The sequence below is a fragment of the Notamacropus eugenii genome, chromosome 6 (assembly GCF_028372415.1).
Source record: "Notamacropus eugenii isolate mMacEug1 chromosome 6, mMacEug1.pri_v2, whole genome shotgun sequence".
Lineage (NCBI taxonomy): Eukaryota > Metazoa > Chordata > Mammalia > Diprotodontia > Macropodidae > Notamacropus > Notamacropus eugenii.
This window is the reverse complement of record NC_092877.1, coordinates 281779209-281805732: the sequence shown is the minus strand read 5'-3', so window position 1 is coordinate 281805732 and position 26524 is coordinate 281779209. Positions and strand designations below refer to the sequence as shown.

At 35.1% G+C, this 26524-nt stretch overlaps 1 protein-coding gene across 5 annotated transcripts in view; it reads right to left on the bottom strand.

Annotated features, from left to right (window-relative positions):
• DIAPH3 (diaphanous related formin 3) overlaps nt 1-26524 on the bottom strand; it is a 464308-nt gene that overhangs the window by 295269 nt on the left and 142515 nt on the right. For all 5 annotated transcript variants that reach the window (XM_072617066.1, XM_072617067.1, XM_072617068.1 and 2 more), the window contains 8 exons: nt 23820-23930; nt 23126-23244; nt 22561-22677; nt 11452-11570; nt 11286-11350; nt 8589-8693; nt 4670-4984; nt 2194-2308 (listed from right to left, as the gene is read on the bottom strand). In XM_072617066.1, the coding sequence (XP_072473167.1) occupies nt 2194-2308; nt 4670-4984; nt 8589-8693; nt 11286-11350; nt 11452-11570; nt 22561-22677; nt 23126-23244; nt 23820-23930 (1066 nt within the window). The remainder of the gene's footprint in view (nt 1-2193; nt 2309-4669; nt 4985-8588; nt 8694-11285; nt 11351-11451; nt 11571-22560; nt 22678-23125; nt 23245-23819; nt 23931-26524) is intronic.

The window sequence follows — 26524 nt, the reverse complement described above, 5'->3', positions numbered from 1 at the left end:
ATCCACAATATATTGAAATTGCAATGGGGAAAGTCACAATGTGAAAGGGATAACTGCACTATATTCAAGTATCAGCCTTAAAAGTTATGTATGGTATGTGTCCACTAAGAGAGCAGGACTTAGCTCCATTTACAGGGGAAATCAATGTTCTTGATTTTAATGTGTAAGCTGGTGTATATTTTTAGACTCACTTTAAGACAAAAACAGGACTTAAAAAAAACTTGAAAAATTTCATTAAATTGCATATTCCAACTACTAATCGCTCATATCTTATCCATACTTTGTATCATATCCAACACATAGCATAGTAATCTTTAAATAAATATAGGATTAAATTGAATTGAACATGGTCCCAGGTTACGTGACCTCACTCTATTTTATAAATTTGCATTCATTATTTAATGATAACTTTACAATAATTAAAAACTCTTAAAGAGTTCAAAGACACCAATCTAACCCAACCTTCCACAGAATTTTAGAATTACTGGTAAACCATTTAGTCTATACTCCAAAGAGATTAACAAAAAGGAAAAGTACCCATAAGTAGAAAAAATTTTTATAAGCAGCTGTTTTCAGGGTCACCAAACATAGGGATGCCTACCTACTGGTGAACTGCTAAACAAACTGTGGTTTATAAATACAACTGAGTATTAATTTGCCCAAAGAAATCACAAAATCAACAGTTTTAGAGAAAACTGGGAAGACCCCTATAAAATGAACAGAAATAGAAAACAATTTATACTTTAACAATGATATAAAGAAAAACAGCTTTGAAAAACTCTAGAAATCTGATCAACGCACTCAATATCCAGGGGACTAGAGATGCAACACTTCTGCCACGGAGGTGGCTAGCTCAAAATATAGAGTAAATCACGTATTTTTACATGTGACCAATGTGGCAATTTGCTTCCCTATACTATGAATATTTGTTATGACAATCTTTTGCTGTTCAAGTGAGAGACTGGCTAAGGGAGAGAAATAATAAATGTTTGCTAAAATAAAGTTAAATTGATATGCTTTTAAACTACTAAATTACTAATTTAGGAAATTAGTAATACAACAGCCCTAATAGTTATGTATTTTCTTTTGGACATTTGTTTGACAGAAAGTTCATTATCTTCTGAGCCACCATAAGTGGCTCATTTCCCCAGTCAGAAGGTCCCAGAACACATCTAGGAGAGTCAGGAGGCAAAAAGGCCTGCAACCACCTCAAACTACTCTATTTCCCTTTTATCTTTGCTTTCCTTGTCTCGCACTCCTAGAACCCACTGGGGAGAGCAAGATGGCAGGCTGCCATTGGGGCACTTTCCCATTTGCCCAAACTGAATGCCTACTCACACCTTTGGTTGAGACAAATTCCAGGCCTTTCCATTCACATTACAGTTCAATGTTATTTGTTTTTTCTCCCCATCTCAATTAGAGTGTGAGCTCCTTGAGGAGAGGGACTGTTTTTTTTTTTCCTATTTGTACACCTAGTATTTTAGACAGTGTTTTCTACTGTTCTTAAGTAAGTACTTAAGCAAGCACTTTTTCAAGGGTTATCATATAGTCATTCAGGCAGTCATTTCTCATAAGCAAGCACTTTTTCAAGGGTTAGGCAGTCATTTCTCATTTATTCTAAATTTTTTCCTGTATTGATGCAAAATCTACCTTCCTATAACTTAATGATAGCTCTTTTTGGAGCTACTTAAAATAACCCTTTAATGAATGGGTTGAAATGAAAGCTACTTAAAATAGCCTTTTAACTATTAACTAATAGTTATCTATGACATTTTAGAGTTGTACATAATCATGACAACAAATAGGCTACTGTTACGATGCTGTTATTGATGATTGTAAAAGAGAAGCATTTATACTTCCATGGTAAATAACTTGTCACAATATTTTGGTTATTTAAAATCTGGTTTGCACAGCTAAATGGTCTTCAGATAATGAATGCAAATAGTATAAACCACAAATAACCAAAAAAATGACATTTTTCAATCATATACATTTATCTTTATATTGAGTTAATCCTGAAATGCTTTAAGTGCAGGTGCTCCTTTTAAGTATAGCATTGAATAAATTCTGCATATCCTTTACCGGCAGTATCAAAAGAAAGTCATATCAAGAAGATAAGTTGAAAATGGAAAACTTACATCTAAAAAGTCAAACGTCTAAGCAATTGTTAAAAATCAAAGATTTTGAACTTGCCTTTTCTTTGACAACAAAATATATTTTCAAGTTTAGACAGCAATTCTGTGTTCTCATATTTGTTCTCATTTGCTTTTAACCAGAAACAGTTTTCAGTCATTTCATGAGGTCTGATCTGAAATCAAAGGCAAAGATGTTTATAAACAATGATGTATGAAAAAATGGCTATTGTTACTGCACTATATGCCAAGAAAGGGAGACCAGTAGCCTGAAAGATGACTGAATGGCATAACTCAAAAATCATATTTACCAATCAGTGAAATCTTCAACACATACCCCTTCCCTCATCCTGTCTTTCCCCACAACACCTATCTTTTGCCCAGGTTCATCTTATCCTCTTACACACATCTTACTTACACTGTAATATTACTTTGTGAGGCTGTCAAATCCTACTACAATATTAATTGATAATAAGTTTAGATGTGACATCTTCAACAGGGAAAGCCTTTGACAGAATATTAGGCAATCAGATTCTCATTTTAAGGAATACTCTAAAATCTGGGACTAGGAATTATGCTTTATTATAAAGAGCTCTACTCTTTCTCTCAGCCTTCCTTTTGTTCTGCTGCCCCAAACCTAAAGCACTGAGAAGCACTCAGTTAGGATATGCCCAACCTACTGCAAGGAACAAAAAAATACATGTCATTTCAGGAGCTAGCAAAAAGTGGGAAAACTATAGTGGGGGAGTGAGAGGGAAGAAGTAATGAGGATTAAACTTGACCTTAGAAAGGTTACTAATTCCTAACATAACGAGAAAACTTGTATACTGTTTTTTATTTTTTACATATACTAATAAATTCTGTTTACATATCAATAGAATATATATTGAGATGTTTCTGATGCAAACTTTTTTTCAAATTAAATTCAACTACTTATCCTTTTAAAACATCACTATAATATAGTTTTGCAAAAAGTAAATTTGAAGAAGACAAGAGTGATGGTCAGGAATTCTGACTTCTAGGGCCAGAGTCCTTATATGACTTGGGCAAATGACCAACTTTGGGCTTCAGTTTCTTCATTTGTAAAACAATAAGGCTGTTCTACATGATCTCAAAGGTGATTTGGCTGTTGTTGCTCAATTGTTTGTCAGTTGTGCCCAACTCTCCATGATTCCATTTGAGGTTTCCTTGATAAAGATACTGGGGTGGTTTGCCATTTCCTTCTCCAGCTCATTTTACAGATGAGGAAACTGAGACAAACAGAATTAAGTGATCTGCAACATTAGTAATGTGGCCATACCACTAATGAATGTCTACAGCTGGATTCAGACTCAGGAAGAAGAGTGTGATTCTAGGCCCAGCACTCCCTCCACTCAATCACCTTGCTGTCTGAAAGGTAACTTCCATCTCCAGAAATCTATTATTCTAAGAGTTAAGTGCTGACTTGAATAAAAAGAATTGTTTCTAATCTGCTTAAAGCTGATAAAATGCTTTAGTTATGTGCACAGATCTAGTCTGAATAGCAATGTACTAAATTTCTCTTCAGAATAACCTTTTTTTTAACGTACAAAACTAATGCTTTAATGAAGACTTCCATCACCCATGAGGTATTCCCACATATATCAGTGACATATCTTTTAGCATTTGTTAGGAATACCAAAACTCAAAAAATTTCATAATCATCTCTGATTTAGTAAAAATTGAACTAGAAACTTCATAGAAGGATCTAAAACAATTGTTTGAAACCCAAAGTATTCCACCTAATCTTAATATCATTACAGTATTCAAATAAATGCTATCATAAGCTGATTCTCAATATAAAATTGCATTGGAATCATTGATTTTCAGAACCAGAACAGTCTGTCTGTGTTCATTACAGTTTATACCCCCTTTCTCAAAATTACCACGTGACTATCCTTCAAATAAAGAAAGATATCACGTGGCCTTCTAAATCTTCTTTTTTCTTGGTTATACATATCCCTAGATCTTTCAACTATTTCTCATACAGTATGACCACCAGAACTCTCATCATCCTAGTAATCATCCTTGGTACAAATTCCATTTTCTAATGTTTCACAAGATATCAACCAACCAATCCATAAGCATTTATTAAGACCCTACTAAGTGCCAATACTGGCACTAAGAAATGAGTATAATACTTCAGATGAGGACTAGGACAGAGTATAGCAAGATAATCATCAACCTTACTTAGGCTACTTTGTTCCTACTAAAAAACCCAATCTTATAGTTGCTTCCTTTTCTGGGGAGAGGGAATAGACAAAGATTGGCAGGGGAAGGGGGGGGGGGGGGGGGGGGTCTTATTATCACATTGACTCATTGTACTTTCAATTAACTAAAAAGCCCAGAACTTTTTTCCATGATCTATTGAATATCTCTTCATAGAATACTGAAATCATGTAATGGATAGAGGGGTACAGTTTGATGTCTGAATCTGTGATCAACTAGTAAACTGAGATTGTAAAATATATGTCTTAAGATATGTTTAAAAAAATACTTCCTACTTGGGGCTTTTTTACCTTTAACCAGTTCAGTCTTTTCATGGTGGTTTCAGGTTTGAATTCTTTCTTTGGTTTCAATCCAAATGGCAGTGTTAATGGAGGAGGAGAGCGGTGTATTCCAAGAAATCCTGGAGGAAGTGGAGGAGGAAGAGGAGCACCAAAAGTCATCGGCATTCCTGGAAGTGGGGGAGGAGGTGGTGGTGGTGGTGGTGGTGGTGGTGGAGGCACACCTTCACCCAGTGGCAGGGATGGTGGTGTAGGTAACTGGGGACCACTTACATCTCCTGTTGACTGTGGCAAAGAGGTTTTTGAACCAGGTGGTAAAGCACCAAACTATGGAAAGATAAATTCAATTTCATAAGGATATATTATTTGACCAAAAATGAAAATTCACAAGTCACAGTGATTATAGAAATGAAATTTCAAAAATCACTACTTTTACAAAAATTCACAATAATCATCTAAAAATGGCTTACATAAAAAAATGTCATTGCTAATGAAAAAAAGCATTTACTCCAGTAAGATTATGCATATTTTTTCTTCCACTAGAGCTGAGATTATTTACTTGTTTTGTATCAAGGACGCTTTCAGAAGCCTGATGAAGTCTGTGGTTCCTTTTGCAAGAATTTTTTTTAATGCATAAAATAAACATGTATCTTTAAAGTCCTGTTAATACTATTGTTAAAAAACACATGTATACAAAAATCTCTGCAACATTTCTAAGCAATGAAATATTTACTCCCTCAAACTAAAAGGTAATATGTAACATTAAAATGGAAATTCAACTTTCCTAGTCAGAAAAATGCAGACCCTGTCATTACTTCTTAAATGGACCCATGTATAAATATTAGATCACACAATGAACAATTTTCAACAAATATATTATATTTACAGCACAAGCAATCCCTAATGTACACACACAAAAAAATTTCCTGAAGGTCATCTGGAATATGGAACACATTTTTCCACAGAAACTTTATCTGATACCACAGACAAAAAAGGAAAATATATCTGCATAAAATGTCATAAATATATAAAATCAGTGGAATTGTTTTATCTATACTTAATCACTATTTATAGCATCATTCAGAGTTTCCAAGCTAGAATCCAAATAATAATTCTCTTGCTACCTTAGTAATAGGAGTAAAGACTTCCTCTAGTTCTCATATCTGAATTAGAAGGATTACGAGTGAGCCTTCTGTAGTAGCAACAAGAGATGCAACTGAGGGAACGGAGTTTAGGCAATTATTGGGAAAGGGTACATTTCCTACAGCTGCATAACAGGTAAATAACTCTTCAGGCCAGACGTCTGAGAACTTATCTGTATTCAATTATTTTTATAAGAATTTAAAAACAGTTTCTTTGTAACTTTATTTTTTTAATTTTAAGCCCTTAAAAAAACATTTTTCAGAAAAGAAGGCCAGACACTTGATCAGACTCTCAAAGAATTCTATTACCCAAAAAAGGTTAAGAACGCTTGCTCTTTCGCAATCATTCCTCAGGTGCTCTAAACACAAGGAAACAAGGCAGAGACAGGGGACTGCAGGTAATTGGTAATATCATATTCCTATGTATTTCTCATCAATAAGTTAGTGTCTCATAAATTAAAGGCAATGTTATTGCCAGTATATTTTTTTTTTGCAAGTTATAATTTAATATAAAATGTTCATCTTTACCCTTTTAATTTAACATTTAATTTAATCTAAGACATTATCAGAAACTCTAAATTAGTTTCCAAATCTTTAAATCTTCAATCAATATATTCAGTTTAACTATGCCACTATGAAAAACTAAAAAGTAAGGTTACAACATTCAATAAATAAATTAAAATATTCAAGAACTGTATATAAAGCAGGAAAACAAGTTGTAAGTCTTTCTCCAATTTTTGTGAAGAAATCACAAAAATCATCAAATACTGTAACTGTCATATAAGTCATAAAGTACAAAGACATGCATGCATATAATAACACACATATGTATAGAATATACAAATATTATCTCTTCAATGTTACTAATATTTTAAAATGGGAAATTTTTCAAAAATGGAACTCAAAAGCCAAAATCCTCAGAAGTCTTAACTCAAAGCTCATTCATATCAAATTAAAATAAAATTGTCATAATGTGAAGAGGGATTTAAGTCATGATGATGATGGCTAACTTTATTAAGAAAAGCAAAGTGCTTTTATAGTTATGTTCTCATTTGTAATCTCACTAACTCTGTATAACAACTGAAAGTGAACTATCAACTTCAAAATTTAGGTTGTTCTCTTTTGTGCCATGTTTTAAATCTGTTCAATTTTGGAAATTGAAAAATTAACATAAAATGTTGTCATTTAACAGAAGACATCCTTTCAATTCAGAATAGCTAGGTTTTAAAAAAATCAGGGAGGGGGAAATAGAGTTATAAGGATTAAAGACGAATGTCAAACTGAAAAGATTTACATTATAGCTAAATACTTAGAAAATACAATCCAAAACAAGCATGATTCTTCCCAGAGAGATCTCTGCTCAAAATCAGAGTTACAAAAAAAAAAATCATTTGGAAATTAAAATGATAATATTTTAAAGAAAAATCACACTGAAACAAAAAGTGTTAAATATTCAAACATACTGTTATAAGAGATTGTTCTAAATACATACACACATATATACATAAACTGGATAAAAATGCTTCTCCAAATGTCACATGTGTTCTTCTCTGCATCTATACACAGATAAAAACACATAAGATAAATATGCTTCTGAACATGTACACTCATGTACATATCACATTTCAGGTAAAAGAATAGCAAGTAGGCCAGTGTAACTGAATTGTAGAATGCATGGGGGAGGGGGATGTAAAATACAGAATAAGAAGTCTGGAAAGTTAAAAAAGAACCAAGTGATAAAGTGTTTTAATATCATGCAGAAGAATTAATATTTGATCCTAGAGATAAGAAGGAGCCACTGGAATTCATGGAGAGGGAGGTGATATGGTCAGAGCTGTACTTTATAAAAAAAAATCATTTTGGCAGGAAGGAGAATGTTGAGGAAAGGATAATACAATATTCCAGGAAAGAGGTGATGAAGGCCTGTACTAGGGTGGTAATCATGTGAGTAGAAAGGAGACGTATCTCAAAGGTGCTCGAATTCTAGCAAAGACAAGATGTGACAATGTATGGGATATGTAGGATGAATGACAATGAGTTGAGGATAACACTGAAATTGCAAACCTAAGTGAGTAAGAGAATGGTGCTAACCTCTATAGCCATGGAAAAGTTGAGAGGAGGGTAGAGTTTCGGAGGAAAGATGATAACTCCTGATTTGAACACACTGAGCTTTAGATGTTTACAAGACATCCAGGTCTAAGTGTCCAAAAAGTAAATGGTAGCATGTAACTGCAAGTGAGGAAAAAGACTAGAGCCAGCTACATAGATCTAGGAATTACCTAAATATACCTAAATAAGTGAACCCTGACAGCTAATGAGATCACCAGCTACTCACACCAACATAATACACACACAATACACACACATACACACACACACACACACACACACACACACACTCTTTAACTCTTACATTCTCTGAGAATCGTGGAATCCTACAATTTCTGAAGACTCAAAGTAACTCAAAAGGCAGGAAAGTGACACTGTGGGTATAAGTATGATACATTGAGAATGTCAGCAGAGATATAAAATAAGATTAAATTCTTATCCAAAGACAAGTATGAACCAAAAAGGAAAGAGGCTACTTATGTAATGATACTGAGAAACAGGAGAGACACATGAAATAAAAGACATATTAAGTGAATGCTTTATGGAAGATTTCTGGACAACAAAGAATTATATAGCATGAAAACGGTGTGGAGAAGGTGTTATCTGCATTGGGAAATGGAAAAAGCACTCTTGGGAAATCTGATCCATCCACTCTATAACTCAGGTAGATTTGTTTTTACCTGGGATTGAAAAGCCTGTAATTCTGCTTGGAGCTCAGCAATCTTCTCTTCTCTTTTCTGTAACTGGGACTGAGTTTCTTGGTGAGCTGTAAATTCTTTTTCAAACTGAAAAGAAAAATAGGCTTGAAATAAACATTCTTCATATACACAGATAATGAGAATGGCATGCTAACAGCAGGACAGATTCACTTTTGAATCATCTTCTGATGGTGGCAATCACTATGCTCCCTCATCCACCCTTTTTCCAAGCAATCTTGGCAAACAACAGCATTCACACAGCATTGTGGAAATGACTGAGATTAAGATGTATGCTGAATTTTTTCCTCTATATAAAGGTGACTGGACTAATATAGTTACAAACTTGATCCTTTTTATAAAAATAAATATGTAAAAATCTTAAAAGCAAATGTTACTATATGAAAAATAATAATCATAATTATTTTTGCTGAATTTTCAGCATCACCACCTTTAATGTAAAGCATGGGTTCTTCATCTGTTTTGTGTCATGAAACTACTTTGGCACACTGGGGAAGCCTATAAAATCCTTCTCAGAACAGTGTTTTTAAATACATAAAACAGCATACATAGATCACAAAGGAAACTAATTCTCTCAAAACATAGTTATCAAAACACTTTTTAAAAAAACGAGTGTATGGAACTAGGCTATAGAACTCATAGAAGCCAATCACCATTACCTGGGAAAATAAAACCACTTAAGTTTCATAAGTCTTGCTTTAGGTCTGAACGACCTTGATTGCCACCAAAATGAGTACAAATCTACAAGGACATCAGGTCTGACTTCAATCTACCTATTTTAAAGATACATTTAAACATGGAAAAAATATATAGAACACCACTATAACAAGTGTAAATTTTTATTGCTTTTTACCTATAGAAATGTTGCTTGTTAAAAGGGTCAGAAAAAGAATACTTATATAAGGAAAACTGGTAACAATCAATGTGAGAAGAAATACAACCCCAGAGATAAAATGTTGAAAAACAATTTAGACTATTCTGAGGATCAGAGAGAATTCTGATAAACATATGGAGGAACCCCCCTGCCCCCAAATATACTGCTTAGCAATGAATGAAGTAACAATGACTGCAGGGCCTTGTAGTCCATTAGCTTATCTGCATGTGACTTTTTAGAGTTTTATACATCATAACTATAGAACTGAAAATAAAATAACTGGTCGGAGACACTATGGGAATATTATATAAGGACTGCTGAAGGCATACCTAACTAAAGGTGGAAATAGTAAGTTCTATGTCAGTGATTACAAGGACTCTGACTTGAGGAATTAAAAGCCAAAGACATGAGAAGAGAAGAAGAAAAAAGGAAGCTGGAGAGTGGTCTGAGGGCAGGAGTCGTCACAGGAAGGTGGGGATGAAACATGAGAAAGAGCAGGCTCCAGTTTATTGGAAGAGAAACATTGCTATGCTGATTGGCTGGAAAAAGAGCCAGGTCACCAGGGACAGCTCAGCAACACCGTACACATGTGTAGAGTAAAATGTGCTCCTGTTGTACAGAGATTTCTAGCTTGTTGCTGTTTAATGCAATTTGTAGCTAAAAAGGAAAGAAATCTCTCAGGGGTGTCTAGCTGCCCTTTATTGCCCTCTGTGGTTAGAGAGGGAGAAAAGGAAGGAGAAAGACAGACTAAGCATCTTATTTTTTTTTCTTTAAGCTATACTTATTAGATAAAAGGCTTTGTTTTACTAGAAGCTAACTGAAGGAAACAAAATTATTAAATGAACACAAGGCTGAGTCTGGCTGCACTCTTCAAGAAGCTACCTTGAAGACTTTTGTAGGTGTCTAGTTATGTAAACTGTCACTAACAAGCACAATGGTGATCTGGGGGTTACAGAGAACGGAGGTTTAAAAAGCATAACACTTTCTCAGTGCCTTCCTAAGGGAGGCTTTGACTGGCATAAGGGGTGAGGACCAGAAGGCATCTTTGTGTAAAACTAATTGTTCCTAAAGGGCTGAAGACAGCAAAATATGCAAGGTGACACTTGTGAAATGCCCCAGGTATGTGGCTTTCTCCCATTCGTGGAATTCTCTATTAATGGATTTCTATTAATGTATACCCACTCTCCCCCAGGGACACTACAAGCATTGATGAGTATAAGCCAGATTTATGGGTGGAGACTGATATGCTCTCTTCTGGTTTTGTTTTCTATTGATAAAATGTTATCATTATTGCTGTTCACCTATTAATTTAATAGATGTTTTGAGTTTGGGAGCAAAAAAGTGCCACTGCGGTAGATGGATTTTGTATTCACACAAAGATTGCCAGTGGGGGCTCAGGAATTAGAATGGTAAATAATAAGACATATATCCCACACACAAACACATTATGGTTATTCCAAAGACCCTACAAGAAAATAACGTGTTGTATTACAACAGTATAAACCTCTAAGGGAATTCCAAACCTGCCAACATGAGTGAGTAGATCAACAGAAAGAGCAGAGGTCCAAACTATGCCCAAGGTACATAAGGAAAAAGACAGTGATGATAGACGAAACTGAAAAATTGTGGAATCTAAAGAACTTCAAGAATGGAATGTAAAAATACTTCTCTTTGAAAATATATGTATAGTTTTTCACTTACATTATAGGACTTCATATGTATCCCTCTATTTCTAGGAGTCTATGACTATTCGTTTTCATCTTACCCATTTCATCACTGTTACTTACTTTCCTGGAAAATTCTGATGCTTTTTCTTCAAGTTCTTCTAGTTTTGCTTGATCAACACAAACATCTGCAATTATAAAAATAAGAAATTTTCATATGATCCAACTCTGAGTCTTTTCATAACTTTAAAAGTTTTTTGCATGTTCTGTAAACAAATAGCATACTTACCCACAAATTTTCTTAAATCTACATCTAATTTTTTTCGATATGTAAAATCAGGATCTGTTCCATCTCTGTGTAATACTATTTGAGATATGCACTCTTCAATTAATTTGAAATACTGTGGTCTAAATCCAAGAAAAGAGGAAATTTAAAAATCCACATTGGTGATATGACAAGTAGAAATTTATCTCAAGAAAATGCTTTACTAGGAGTCAAGTTTTTTAGATCTGATGTCTAATATTCCAAAATGACAAAAACAACCATAACAGACTTAACGTAGGGCTAATATTAAACAAAATGGTTAACCCTCTTAGCACATAGCCTATTATTGATGCTATAGAACCAGAATTAAATTATTTCACCAAAATCTGACTATTAAGTTTAGTCCCTCTAATTTTCAGGTAGAAACCAGAGAAAAATTTCTCAAACAAAAAAGAATGAATATGAAGAAAAAAATGTAAAAATTCTGAACCAAATGAAAAATATCACAGAAATACAAATTTTGAGAGTTGCAATTTGAGACTCAGCAGCCATCGAGTACAAACCTTACACAACAGGAAACCCATGCTATGATGTATTCTACAAGTGGTCATCTAACCTCTGCTTGAAGACTTCCAAAGACAAAGAACTTTCCACTTCCTGCGGCAGCTCATTACATTCCGCAACAATTTAAATCCTACGTTTTATCCTCACGTTAATGCTAATTTGTTTTCTTTGCAACTTCTCCACATTACTCCCTCTGGAATCCAACAAGTTTGATTCCACCCCATAAGGGCAGAGGTTCAAATATTTTGTCATCCCTTCTGGTCTTCTCTTCATTATGCCGTAAATTCCCAATTCTTTATATGATATCAATTAAAGACCTATTACCATCTTGGCAATGTTCCTTTAGATACTATTCAGTTTAACCATATCCTTCTTAAACTATGGTGCCCAGAATGGAGCACAATATTCCAGGTGAGATCTGATAAAGGCATAGTACAGTACCATCTCTTTATTCCTGGAATCTATGCCTCTCAATGTTGGCCACTTACATTAACTATTAAGGCTACCACATCAGCCTGCTAATAAATAAAGGTTAGAATTAACTAAAACCCCCAAATCCTTCTCAGAAAAAAAAAATGGTGCCTAACCATGCCTCCCTCATCTTGTTCTTGTGAAGTTGATTTTTTTTGTCCCCAAACATAAGACCTTTCTATTCCCCTATTCAATAATATTTTACTATAGTCAGTCCAATTCTCTGACCAGTGAAGGTCTTTTTGAATCTTAACTATTTCTGCTTAGTAGAAATCTTCCCCAACTTTGTTACATGCAAATTTGATGAGCATTCCTTCTATGTTTGCTTCAAATCATTGATAAAAATGTTAAATTTCACTGAGTAAAGCACAGATCCCTCTGAAATTCTCTTGGACACCAAATTCTGTAATGCTGACATTGAATAATCACCAACAACTATTAATTATGTCCAAAATCTAAGTAGTTAAGAATAGTATAATCACAAAATTCATATTTCTCCATATTTTCTTATTTTTTCCTCTTTATTTAACTTTTAACATTCATTTTCACAAAATTTTGGGTTCCAAATTTTCTCCCCTTTTGTCCCCTCCCCCCACCCCAAAACACCGAGCATTCTAATTGCCCCTATCACCAATCTGCCCTCTCTTCTATTATCCCTCTCTGCCCTTGTCTCCATCTTCTCTTTTGTCCTGTAGGGCCAAATAACTTTCTATACCCCTTTACCTGTATTTCTTATTTCCTAGTGGCAAGAACAGTACTAGACAGTTGTTCCTAAAACTTTGAGTTCCAACTTCTTTTCCTCCCTCCCTCCCCACCCCTTCCCTTTGGAAGGCAAGCAATTCGATATAGGCCAAATCTGTGTAGTTTTGCAAATAACTTCCATAATACTCGTGTTGTATAAGACTAACTATATTTCCCTCCATCCTATCCTGTCCCCCATTACTTCTGTTCTCTCTTTTGATCCTGTTCCTCCCCATGAGTGTCGACCTCAAATTGCTCCCTCCTCCCCATGCCCTCCCTTCCATCATCCCCCCCCCCGCCCTGCTTATCCCCTTATCCTCCACTTTCCTGTATTGTAAGACAGGTTTTCATACCAAAAGGAGTGTGCATTTTATTCCTTCCTTTAGTGGAATGTGATGAAAGTAAACTGCATGTTTTTCTCTCACCTCCCCTCTTTATCCCTCCACTAACAAGACTTTTACTTGCCTTTTTTATGAGAGATAATTTGCCCCATTCCATTTCTCCCTTTCTCCTCCCAATATATTTCTCTCTCACCGCTTAATTTCATTTTTTTAAGATATGAGCCCATCCTCTTCAATTCACTCTGTGCACTCTGTCTCTACGTGTGTGCATGTGTGCATGTGTGCATGTGTGCATGTGTAATCCCACCCAGTACCCAGACACGGAAAAGTTTCAAGAGTTACAAATATTGTCTTTCCATGTAGGAATGTAAACAGTTCAACTTTAGTAAAGTCCCTTATGACTTCTCTTTGCTGTTTACCTTTTCATGCTTCTCTTCATTCTTGTGTTTGAAAGTCAAATTTTCTTTTCAGCTCTGCTCTTTTCATCAAGAATGCTTGAAAGTCCTCTATTTCACTGAAAGATCAATTTTTCCCCTTAAGTATTATACTCAGTTTTGCTGGGTAGGTGATTCTTTGTTTTAGTCCTAGTTCCTTTGACTTCTGGAATATCCTATTTCACACCCTTCGATACCTTAATGTAGAAGCTGCTAGATCTTGTGTTATCCTGATTGTATTTCCACAATACTTGAATTGTTTCTTTCTAGCTGCTTGCAATATTTTCTCCTTGACCTGGGAACTCTGGAATTTGGCAACAATGTTCCTAGGAGTTTCTCTTTTTGGATCTCTTTCAGGTGGTGATTGGTGGATTCCTTGAATACTTATTTTGCCCTCTGGTTCTAGAATCTCAGGGCAGTTTTCCTTGATAATTTCATGAAAGATGATGTCTAGGCTCTTTTGTTTGATCATGGCTTTCAGGTAGGCTCATAATTTTTAAATTGTCTCTCCTGCATCTATTCTCCAGGTCAGTTGTTTTTCCAATGAGATATTTCACATTATCTTCCATTTTTTCATTCTTTTGGTTTTGTTTTGTGATATCTTGGTTTCTCATAAAGTCATTAGCCTCCACCTGTTCCATTCTAATTTTGAAAGAACTATTTTCTTCAGTGAGCTTTTGAATCTCCTTTTCCATTTGGCTAATTCTGCTTTTGAAAGCATTCTTCTCCTCACTGGCATTTTGAACCTCTTTTGCCAACTGAGTTAGTCTATTTTTCAAGGTGTTATTTTCTTCAGCATTTTTTTGGGTCTCCTTTAGCAGGGTGTTTACTTGTTTTTCATGCTTTGCTTGCATGTCACTCATTTCTCTTCCCAGTTTTTCCTTCACCTCTCTAACCTGATTTTCAAAATCCTTTTTGAGCTCTTCCATGGCCTGAGCCCATTGGGTGGGCTGGGATACAGAAGCCTTGACTTCTGTGTCTTTTCCTGATGGTAAGCATTGTTCTTCCTCATCAGAAAGCAAGGGAGGAAATGCCTGTTCACCAAGAAAGTAACCTTCTATAGTCTTATTTTTTTTTTCCCTTTTCTAGGCATTTTCCTAGCCAGTGACTTGACTTCTGAATATTCTCTTCACACCCACTTCGCCTCCAGATCCTCCCAGCCAGTGCTTGGGGTCTGAGATTCAAATGCTGCTTCCCAGCCTCAGGGCTTAGGCAGGGGCAGGGCTGCTATTCAGTGTGAGATTAAGTTCAGGTGCTGGGGTGGGGGCAGGGCTGCCTCATGGGCTCAGTTCCCTCAGGAGGTTTATGCAGAGACCTTCAACAATGGATCCTGGCTCCTGCCTGCTTGGGGAGCCCCAGTCTCCTGCCGCCTCCGCTGCTGCCTCCCGAGGGGGCCTGAGTTATGGGGGCACCCCACACCCTTCTCGACCCGCCAAAGAGACCCTCTCACCGACCCTTGTCACCTGTGGGTGGGGGGACTTGCGCGGCCGCTGGAGATTCCGTCCCTGAAGCCTGCTTGGATCCGCTCCTTTCGGCGCCGCACTGCCAAGGCAGGGCTGGGCTCTGTTCCGGGTCTGGGGCGCGAGGGACCTTTTGCAAGAGGTTTTCAGGCTCTCTGGAGCAGAAATCTCCTCTGCTCCATTGTTCTGTGGCTTCTGCTGCTCCAGAATTCGCCAAGAGTTCTTTTTTACAGATATTTTATGGGCTGTGGGTTCAGAGCTAGCGTATGTGTGTCTTCTACTCTGCCATTTTGGCTCCGCCCCCTCTCCATATTTTCTAAAAGAATGGTCTAAGATACTTTATCTGCAGAGTTCCCCTCACCTACTAACTTAATAATTTTGTTCAAAAAGGAAATGAGGTTAATCTGTCATGATCTGTCCTTGATCTGTGTTTTGCATGGTTCATTAACTCTAAGGAGTCACAGCAATCCCAGCTTCCAGGTTAGGCAGCTCTCTTCTGATTTTTACCACATCTTCTCTACATTGTCATTGGTAAAATCTGTGTGACTCTCTCCAATAGTCTTCTCTTAATGATTTAAGCTTCATGTATCAACTCTCTAAATTCTCCTACTATTACCCTATGTGACTTCAACGTCCATGTTGGTAAATAAACAAAATAATATCCAGTGACCTCAACTTCATCTCAGTCTAAGTCACACTATGGTCACACACTTCTATGACTTCAGTTTACAAGAGTAACAAAATTGCCCTATGTCCCCTTATCAACTTTTATCTGAACTTTCTCTGTATATTAAATGCTTTATGGATACTTTTCTTCTTCTTTTTATGTAACACTCTCCTTACTCATGGCTGTCTCCCTCTGTACACACCCCATCAAATAACAAAAGCCCCCCCCTTAAAATAAATTAGAATATTCAAGAAAAAAATGTCTAAAAATATTCATTCTGCACTTCCAAAGAGCACATTGTCACCCTGCCAGAAGGTGGGCAGCACACTTAATGATTGTTCTTAATTCTTTCAGACGTTTTCCTTACTATATTGTTGTTGTTCAATCACTTTTCAGTTGTGTCCAAGATTTCCTGACTCCATTTGGGGTTTTCTTAGCAAAAATACTAGAGCATAACCTTATTTTCCAATGCACTCCCATAACATCTATGAAAAGTAATCTTCTAATCTTTGCCTCAATCCCTTCAGGAACAAGAAACTCACTATCTCCCAAGGCAGCCCATTCCACTATTAAAACAATAAGGGACATTCAATTTTTTTCCAATCAGCCAAAATTAGACTACTTAAGAGTTTTTATCCACTAATTTCAGTTTTGTCTTCTGGAAAAATGCATAGCACATGTACATGTTCTCTATATAACATCCCATCCCAAGTATTCTTTTCTCCAGCTATGAGATTATAGTAGCCTAAATGACACTGAGGGTGGTTAGAATGGGAAGGAAGGAACATAAAAAAAAAAAAAAGAGGAGTTAACATCAAACTGAGAGACAAGGAAAACAAGATGATGATAACTAGAATTTCAAGCATATATTACTTGGGAAATGCTGGTAGCATTAACAGAATAATCAAGAATAATTTTAAGAGGAAAGATTTTGGAAGAGAAGAAAACTTTTTTACACATGAAGTAAAACTGAGACATTTGTTTGTTGATGCCCAATAGATATCAGCAAATTTGGGTCTTAAGCTCCGATGACAGTTGCTGAAGCCCATTGCTATGTGGACTCCAGTTCAGTAAGGAGAGTGATTTCTTTCTGGGTTAAACTGTCATGCTAGGGGTACTTCAACCCTGCCCTTGCCATGCAGACCTTCCTCCATACAGAACTTCTGTTTTCATCTTCCACTCCTTTTCTGTGCCTAGCTCCTGAGGAGTTTATTACATCAATGGCATTAAAAAGGCTTACTGGTTGATTGCTAGTTTGATCTCATCATGAACTAACCTTATTTTTCCCAGGCTTCTTACTGACCTAAAGGTCACCTGACTGCTCATAATTTGGGGATTTATCATGAAAACTACCTGCAGCTGCAGTCTAAGAGATGGGAACAGAAGAGAAATAAGTGCAGGCTGTTTTCTGAGCTTTTTTAAAATAGATATGCATAACATTACCAAGACAAAGAATACAGGGAAAGCACATGAGAAAACAATGGGGAATGTCTATATTGGGGAAGGAAAGTGAAGGAGCGGTAAAACAGAAAGAATAAAAAAAAACCAATCAAAAGGATGGAATGGAAACCAACAAGTTTTACAGAATGCAAAGGAGAAGAAAAATAAAAAAGAAATGACCAGAGTTGAAATACGATAAGCTATAAAGGATGAGGAGTAGGGAAAAAACATCAATGGATCTGATGGTTGTGCTCAATATTTTGAAGAGAGTTGTCACTGTAGAGTGGTGGAGAAGGAAACAACATTGAAAGGGGCCGTACAGTGTAAAATACAGAAAAGAAGGCAGAAGTGCAGGCTACTCCTACAATTTGGCAGTAAACAAAAGAACAAGGATGGAAAATCGGTTTAAGAAGTAAGCAAACATTTTCTTTTCTTTTTTTTAGAAAAATAAATTGGTGATACATGAACACATCTACAGGTAGAGAGAAAGGAATCAACAGAAGAGAGAATTTAAAGATGTAAGGCAGCAAATGAAGACAATTATCACCTAAAGCGAAGGAAACAGAATAAGGGTCTGTGTTAACTGGAAAGAAAGAAAATTAAAAAGAAAAGATACTGATTTGGAATCACAGGATCTGGGTTCAAATCTAACTTCAACTCATTACATCTATGACCTTGGGCAAATCATGGGAAAGACAGATGAATACAACAAGGAAAACACCAGAAACTAAAACTAAAAAAAGCTCAACTCTGTGTTTAATAATTAACAATCAATTGCAATTTTTGAAACTGCAAAATGCAAGTAATAATCAATTAACAATCTTGGGTGCAGGGAAACAGTATGGAAAGGTATTTCTCTTTTTCAGCTGCGGAGAAAAGGAGCATGGGTGGGGAACATTGCATATGCAGTGAAACAAGATCACTGTTATCATTTGATATTCCCTGATTTTTTCTTCTTTTTTTTTTATAAGGGAAAGCTCACTTGTGTGTACCAGAAAAGACTGAAATGTATAATTATCAGACAAAAAAAAAATTGAAAAAACATAAATAAATAATAAGGCCTATGCAAAAGATAGAATAAAGAGAACAGAGCAAAAACAAAAACAAAAAAGAATAGTGCAAAAATATTTATAGGAGTGCTACAGTTCTGAATGAATTAAGCTAGAACACTTGACTGGTGAGCATATATCAGTGATATATAAAATAATGCACAGAACAGGAGGGATACTAAAGGACTAGAGAGAGCTAAACGCATGCTCATTTTTTCAAGGAGAAGAGAAGAAAACACACAAACTATACACCAGTGAACTAGATTTAATCCCTGGCAAATTTGCTAATGAAAGAGATGATTAGTGATGTGAGATAGACAAAATGGCCAGCTCTAAAACTTTATAATTCTGCACACCTATGAGAAATTTTCTTTAAAGATCCTTTCATTAGACATTTCCTCTAACCAACTCCCAGCCATCATCAACTCCAGTTTCCTCAGACTTTTGCTACACTTGGCATTCTAGAATCATCTTCCATTTTATTAAAGGTTCCCTCTCCTTGACTGTTTTTCAAGGCAGCCAAGGCAAGGAAAAACCATGAGGTGTTACCATATTGGCTAATATGACAAAACAGGAGAACAATAAACGTTAGAGAGGATGTAGGAAAATTGGGACACCAATGTACTGAACTAATGGAGTGGAGTTCTGAACTAATCCAACCATTGTGAAGAACAATTTGGAACTATGGTCAAAGGGCAATCACACTGTACATACCCTTTGATCAGCAACACTGATGAAGTCCTAATAGAGCTGCCCCAGCCTGGTAGTCTAACTTCATTATAGGCCCACTGTACTTACCTACCCTTCCCTCCCCTCCATCCTCCCTGCCAATGTCCTAACTTCTTTATATATGCCTCATTGCTCACTAGAACAGGTGTGTCCCCGAAACTCATAGTTTTCACAGAAACAGCAGGTATGTCCATGTGATGGGAACCCAGCCACTGCCCCTAGACCCATTTTCACATATTTGAACAGGTGTGCTCTTGTTCTTCTTATGTTCAATCACAATCACATCCATCTAGCCCAAGACAGGATCACAATAGCTAGCTACCTATCTTGACCAGACAGAACCACAATAGCTAGCCAAATGGAGGGCAGCGTGGCTAGAATGTTTAACCATGAAGCCATAGATGGGACCCCTCCTCCATTACCTAATCCCTTAACAAACTCCTCCTGCCTTTTTAAAATTAATCATATTCCTATATTCTCTGTAAACTTCTGTTATGTAATTGCATCTTTACCCTATAAAAATCCATCTTGCTTTCTCTGAAGTTGCAGGTTCCTCTTGGAACTTAGCCTGCTTCATAAGAGGCATCAATCTCAACAAATGCCTATACTTGGACTACAGGTGGTCTGACCCTGAACTCTTTAAGATGGTTCCACCACAATATATCATGAAACCCCAACAGTTTTGGGCATCCCTGGGTCTACACCTCAACAATACCACCACAAGATCTGTATTCCAAACAGATCATAAAAAAGGGTAAAGGACCTTCATACAAAAATGTTTATATCACCTCTTTTTGTGGTGGCAAAAAAAAAGAGGATGTCCATCAATTGGAAAATGGCTAAAAAAAGGTGTGATACATGAATGCAGTGGAACTATTGTGCTACAAGAAATTTTGAACAGTCAGATTTCAGAAAAGCCTGGAAAGATTTAAATGAACTAATACAAGGTGAAATAAGCAGAACTAGGAGAACACTGTACAGAGTAACAGCAACATAGTTCAGTGACTAATTATGAATGACCTCACTCTTCTCAGCAAAAAAATGATCCAAGACAATTCCAAAGGACTCATGATAGAAAATGCTATGTGTATCCAGAGAGAAAGAACTGATGGAGTCTGAATCAAAGCATACTATTTCACTTTATTTTTTTTGTGGCTTTTTCTTTTTAGGCTGTTTCTTCTTTCACAATATGACTAACATGTTAATGTGTTTTATATGAAAGCACATATATAGCCTACATCAAATTGCTTACCATTTTAGGGAGGGGAGAAGAGAGGGAAGAAAGTAGGGACAAAAAATTGGGAATTCAAAAATATTTTTAAATGAATGTCAGAAATTGTCTTCACATAAAATTAGAAAAAATAAAATACCACTTTAAGAAAGAAAATCCAAGGAGTGTAATAGCAGTTCTGTACCTGGAAGCTTCCTGTCCATCAGGATATGACTGTTTTCTACATTTGAAAAATAATTTGCCATATTTTGTCATGTTCAAAATAAGTTTTAAACACATAAAAGTAAACAGCTTCTGCTATTTAAAGTAGTAAAAAATATCAAATTTCAAATGTTAAAGAAGTTATAAAATGTCAAACAGACCTACCTGAGAAGGACAGGAAAGGAAATTTCAAATATAAGGAAAAACAGTTCTGAAAGACAGTTTATAGGCTAGGGCCTTGCAGTACAGCCATCATATTTAGGTAGAATTCTATCCTGCTAGATCCAATCACAAAAAAATAAGAACAGCCCATACTAAGAGAAACAGCAGTTCTGCAGCATGGACTATGGCAACATCTTTTCAAATTTTGGATACAAATGATAAAGATCCTTGTAAAAATGTTAAAATAAATACTTAATTCAAGTCTTAATGTCTATATAGGGAAAAGATATTTTAAGTTTCTGTGTCTCTGTGGCATGTCATATAAGCAAGAGAGGGGTTTCTTCAACAGATAACAAGGCCTAAAGATAACAAGGCCTTACTTTCAAACCACTATGAACCAAAGCTTCTAAATATCAATGCTTATAATTTTCAACATTAGTTCTATCTTCATTTCTAAATCTAAAGATACTGAAACAGAATCTGAGAGTCTATTTTTTACTTTATGACATTGATCTTAAAGAATCAAGTCTGCATTACGTACCTATAGTTATGTAAATAATTAAATACAATTTGCAATAAAAAAAGTATAATTTGTTAGAAAAGACAAACTAGATACTGAATCTGGGGGTTGGTCCAATGTATTTCTGTTGTCTGTATGGCCCACATACCAATGAGATAATAAGGTTATGTTTACTTGGTAGCATTGCCTCTTGGTTCATATAGCAAATCTACTTCATAGACCATAGGAGCAACAACAGTAAGAATCATGTCTTAGTCATCTTGGTATCTCCTCACATGCCATATTGACCAATACTTTGCATGCAATAAGTTCGTTCATTCATGAACCATTTAAGCATGTGTTCACTAACGATTGAATCTAATCTGGTGGTAGCTACACAAACTGGGTCATGAGAGCAGGAATAAGTATCAGGTTCTAGCCAATTCAGTGGCAGCAAACATAGCTGGCCAAAATATCTGCAAATGAAAATCATAATTGCCAACACTTTCAAAAAGGGTTCAAGTAATCTAAAGATTCACATTTCTAAAAATAAACTTAGATGTGAAAAAAATAAAGAACTACAAATTACATCCATTCTGTGATGAAATTTTGAATGGACACAGGCAATAATAGGAGAAAATACCTTTTAAAAAACTTTCTACTACTTTAAAAAACACAAAATAGAAGTCTTGATATGAGTTGAACAAAAAAAAATTTGGCCACTATATTAATATACAGCATAAAGAGATCCTGGTTGGAAACTTGAAAATTACTTAAGAAAATATTGCCAACTACACTTTAGAATCAGCACACAGAAATGTGAACATGATGGCAGACCCGAAAAAAAAATACAAGCTCTGACAAACACATGCTCCACTAGTAATTAGATTCAAGTATGGTTTCTCAAATGAAAGGAACTTCAATGAACTTAAGTCTCCACTGAATGACAATAACATATAATAGTCTAGCATTCAACATCTTAACTTTTAAAAATGTCATCTAAAGCACATGAGAACTAAAAAACTAATCTAGAACTTATATAAATAAGGAGATAAAGGTTCAACTACCTAAATTTATCACCTAATTTTAGAAAATAACAAGTTACACAAATAAAGGTACAGACTGTTAGTCTGAGTTGGCTTACCGTATGAAATAATCATTTCTGATAAGCAAAAGATGTTGAAGTATAGAAAGAAAACATCCTTCTGCTCTGGTTTCCTTTACTGTGTTCCATAACATATTGTAAACATCATTCACTTCAGTAAATCAGTTAAGGAACAGAACAAATTAATAAATTATAACATACAGATTATAAAATATGAAGTATAATATACGTGATAACAGTACTGTATTTTTTTAACTAATAAAATTTAATTATTTATGTCAAACAAATGTACATTAAAACCTGGTTATAGACCAACTCATCATTGTATACATTTAGATACTTTGACATTTTGCAATTAAGGACCTTTCTCTTGAGGGGCCACATATATGATCAGTCAGATAACATTCCACAAATACAACAACCAATAGATTAAAAGTATAATATAACATGAGTCTCATTCTTAGGGTTCTTACTCAATTGTTATTTTATAAAGGTTCTACTGCATTTGTTTAGATTTAAATTTCATTTCTCAGAGATAGCAACTGTCTTTAAAATTCTGGTTTTTCATGTTCAAAAAAAAATTCATTTCAATAAAAAAGGATATTCAAGTTCAGCTCTAATATCTTCTAAACGATGAGAGAATTCAATAAAATCTTCCTCCTTATGTTCATCAAACACTTTAAGTTGGATATCTAGACTATCACTTTTGATATGTTTCAAATTCTGCAACAAAATTAAGCAGAAATCATTGGTAGGTAATTCTGGGTAAAGCATTCTTTCAAAAGATGGTATTAAACAATTATAAAAATAATACTATTTTTAAAAATCATTTTTGGGTGATTATAATTGAGCTGGCCTAAACTGTCCATTTCTAGCAAAAAAATTGCTAAATTCTAAAGAACAAAGATCTTAGTTCACATTTCAAAAACTGATTTTCATATACGTCTTCATATTCTATCAGAGTTTTTTCAGAGAGGCTTTTTATCTAATTCTTTTTCCATTCAAGTAGTCTGCTAAATACAATATTTCTGTTAGTATATTCTGAGGACTGTTGGGTATCCCCAAAATCATCTAAGTATTTTCTAGATGAAAAAATATTTTCAAAATAATACTAAGACGTTGTAATTTCTAATAAGCTAAATATCAATAGATATAGCTCACATAAACAAAAGTTCTTTGGGGAATCCTCAATAATTTTTTTCATTAAAAATACAAATATTTTAACAAAAACTCAATTTTTAAGACTATAAACAGGTCCTAAGACTACTAGTAATATAGAGAACCTACAGGGCACTTACAGGCAGTATTTGTTTCAATCCACAACGCATAAACTCATTTCTAATATGAAGTCTGAAGTCTAAGTCATCAGGAGATGTTACAAGGGCATTGATGAGTTGCATACAAGCTACCTACAATAGAAAATATCAAAAGAATTACTGTTACAAGGACAAAATTAAAATATCTATTTTTTTCAAAAGCTGCAGAAGTTGCACTTTCATTATAGGACCCTAATTTTAAGTAAAATATTTTAGTGAAAACTAAATCTAAACATGGGGGTCGCTAGATGGCACAGTGGATAGAATATGAGGTCTGGAGTCAGGAACATATGAGTTCAAATTCAACCTCATACAAAGATTTACCTCTGCTATTCATATAGCTAAAAGTTTTAGTTTAAAAATGAAAGACAAAATTATTTTTCTAATAATCATTCAAAAAATCAGTTTCCATATATAAATATAAAAATGCAAATATAGTAAAATTAGGGTATATGATGACTACAGTTTTAAAGACTTTAAAAAAAATCTTACTTAAATAACAACTTCCAGGAAAAGGTTTAAAACAAGAGGATCAAGCATTAAAAATCATTTGTTCCATATTTATTGTATGCACAGTAGTGGTCAGGAAAAGAGAAATGTTTAGATAAGACCAAGTCTCCACATTCAGGGGAACTCCACGTAAGGGAGTAATGAGCATAAGTACAGGATAAAATGGGGAAAGAGAAGAGAATTTTACTAAAGAGGCAATTAAAAGGCACTGAACACTGATGAGCAGAGAAGTAAAAGTAAGATCCAACATAAAGAAAACTATTCTTATAGGAGTATGAGGGGTAAATCAGAAGGGGTCAAAGTTGGGGCAGAATAATAGAGATCATAACTTCATAGAACTGTGGATGAAGCCTGATTATTGTCAAACATGGCTTGGGTTATAATTTACTTCAACTGTTCATATGTATTACAAATATTGTTTGGTGGTTAAGAGGAAGGTGTAATGGGAAATTAAACCTAAAAAATTTATCTATAGACTTTGATTCACAGATTCCATTGCTAGACATAAATCTCAAGGAAGTCAATGACAAAAAAGGCCCAAACACCCCCAAAATATTTTTAGCAGTCTTTTGTTATAGTACTAAAGAAGAGGAAACAAAGTAGATGCCCTTTGACTAGAAAGTGGCCGGACAAGCTATGGCACATGACTGTAAAAGAATATTACTGTGTGATAAGAAATAATAAATACAATATATAATTTACATATACAAGCATGGGAAGACTTACATGAACTGATCCCAAGTAAAGCAAGCAGAATGAAGAAAACGTGTGTGTGTGTGTGTGTGTGTGTGTGTGCATGTATACACACTCTTCAATAGTACAAATAAAAATAACAACAAAAACAAAGTAATCAAAACTGAATGCTGAGAAATTAAAACTAAACCCGGCCCCAAAGAAGACACATGAAAGCTACCTCTCCCCAGACTTATTCACAAAGCTAAGGAATCAAAGATAGAGAAAAAGTATATCATCTCAACTTTCAATGAGTTGGTTAACTTTAATTTTTTTCTACTTTTTGTCTTCTTCTTTGTTATAATGGACAGTTACCTGAGAAGGACATGGGTCATACATTGAGAAAGATAGGTGATAAAGAAACAAAAGGAGATCCACGAAAAAAATATATATATATATCTCTTTAATTTAAGAAGAGAGACTAGTGGAGGGGAAGAATTATTAGAAATCCATTGCGATAGTCCAGGTAAAAGATAACAAGAGTTTATACTAGGAAATTATCATGGAAATACAATAAATGAAAGGAAAAAGGTGATGCAGAAGTGTAATAGCCATGATGTGGTAAATGAACAGCTATGACAGGAACAAAGATGGCAGAAATTTTCATATTAATAAAATTTTCATATTATGAATATGAAAGGTAGGATATGTGGAACAACAAATAAGGAATACTGTTTTAAATAAGGAAATAAGGAAACTGTTTTAAAAGAAGAGGTGCAGAGAGAAATATAAATTAGCTTGGGTTGGGACATCTTGAATTTAAGATACTAGAATCATATCCAGATAGAAATGTCCTATGGGCAGATGCACAAAGAATCCACTGATCTACATTTATTAAGTGCCTACCATCCTTCGGAGTAACCTCAATTTCAACTCAAAAATTATTGAGTTCTATGATTCACTACCATACATACATCATCACTTGAAAAACATTGCAGCACTGAGAGATAGAGCCTTGTGCTTGTTAAAGAAGCATGAAACTGCTCAAAGTACTCTGACATTTTCCAAAGGCAATCTACCCTAATGCTTTTCCTCCTCTTCAAAACAAGGTCCAAATCACGGACTGTCTAAGATATATGTACTGATGGATAAAATAGTGTTTCCATCCAAATATTCTGAGACTTAATCATTACTCGTCCATTTGGTTTTTCCTGTGTGGATAATAAAGTCACTTAAATAGAGCTACATCTCATTTAGGAGTCTTTCCAAGGTTTCAGGGCTTGATATCATCATCCCAATGACTTCTGCAAACAGCACATGGAGCCCCTCACCACACTCTCTGTTTTGTATTCTGCACTAGGTTTCCTCCACGATAGTTTATTATTTCCTTTGGCAAGGATATGTAACTTTGTTTTATGCATTGTGTGATATTAATGATCGAGGGCTTGTAAAACAAGGTTACCTCTGCTGTTACATATTTCAAGAAATCTCATAAATTTTGACAT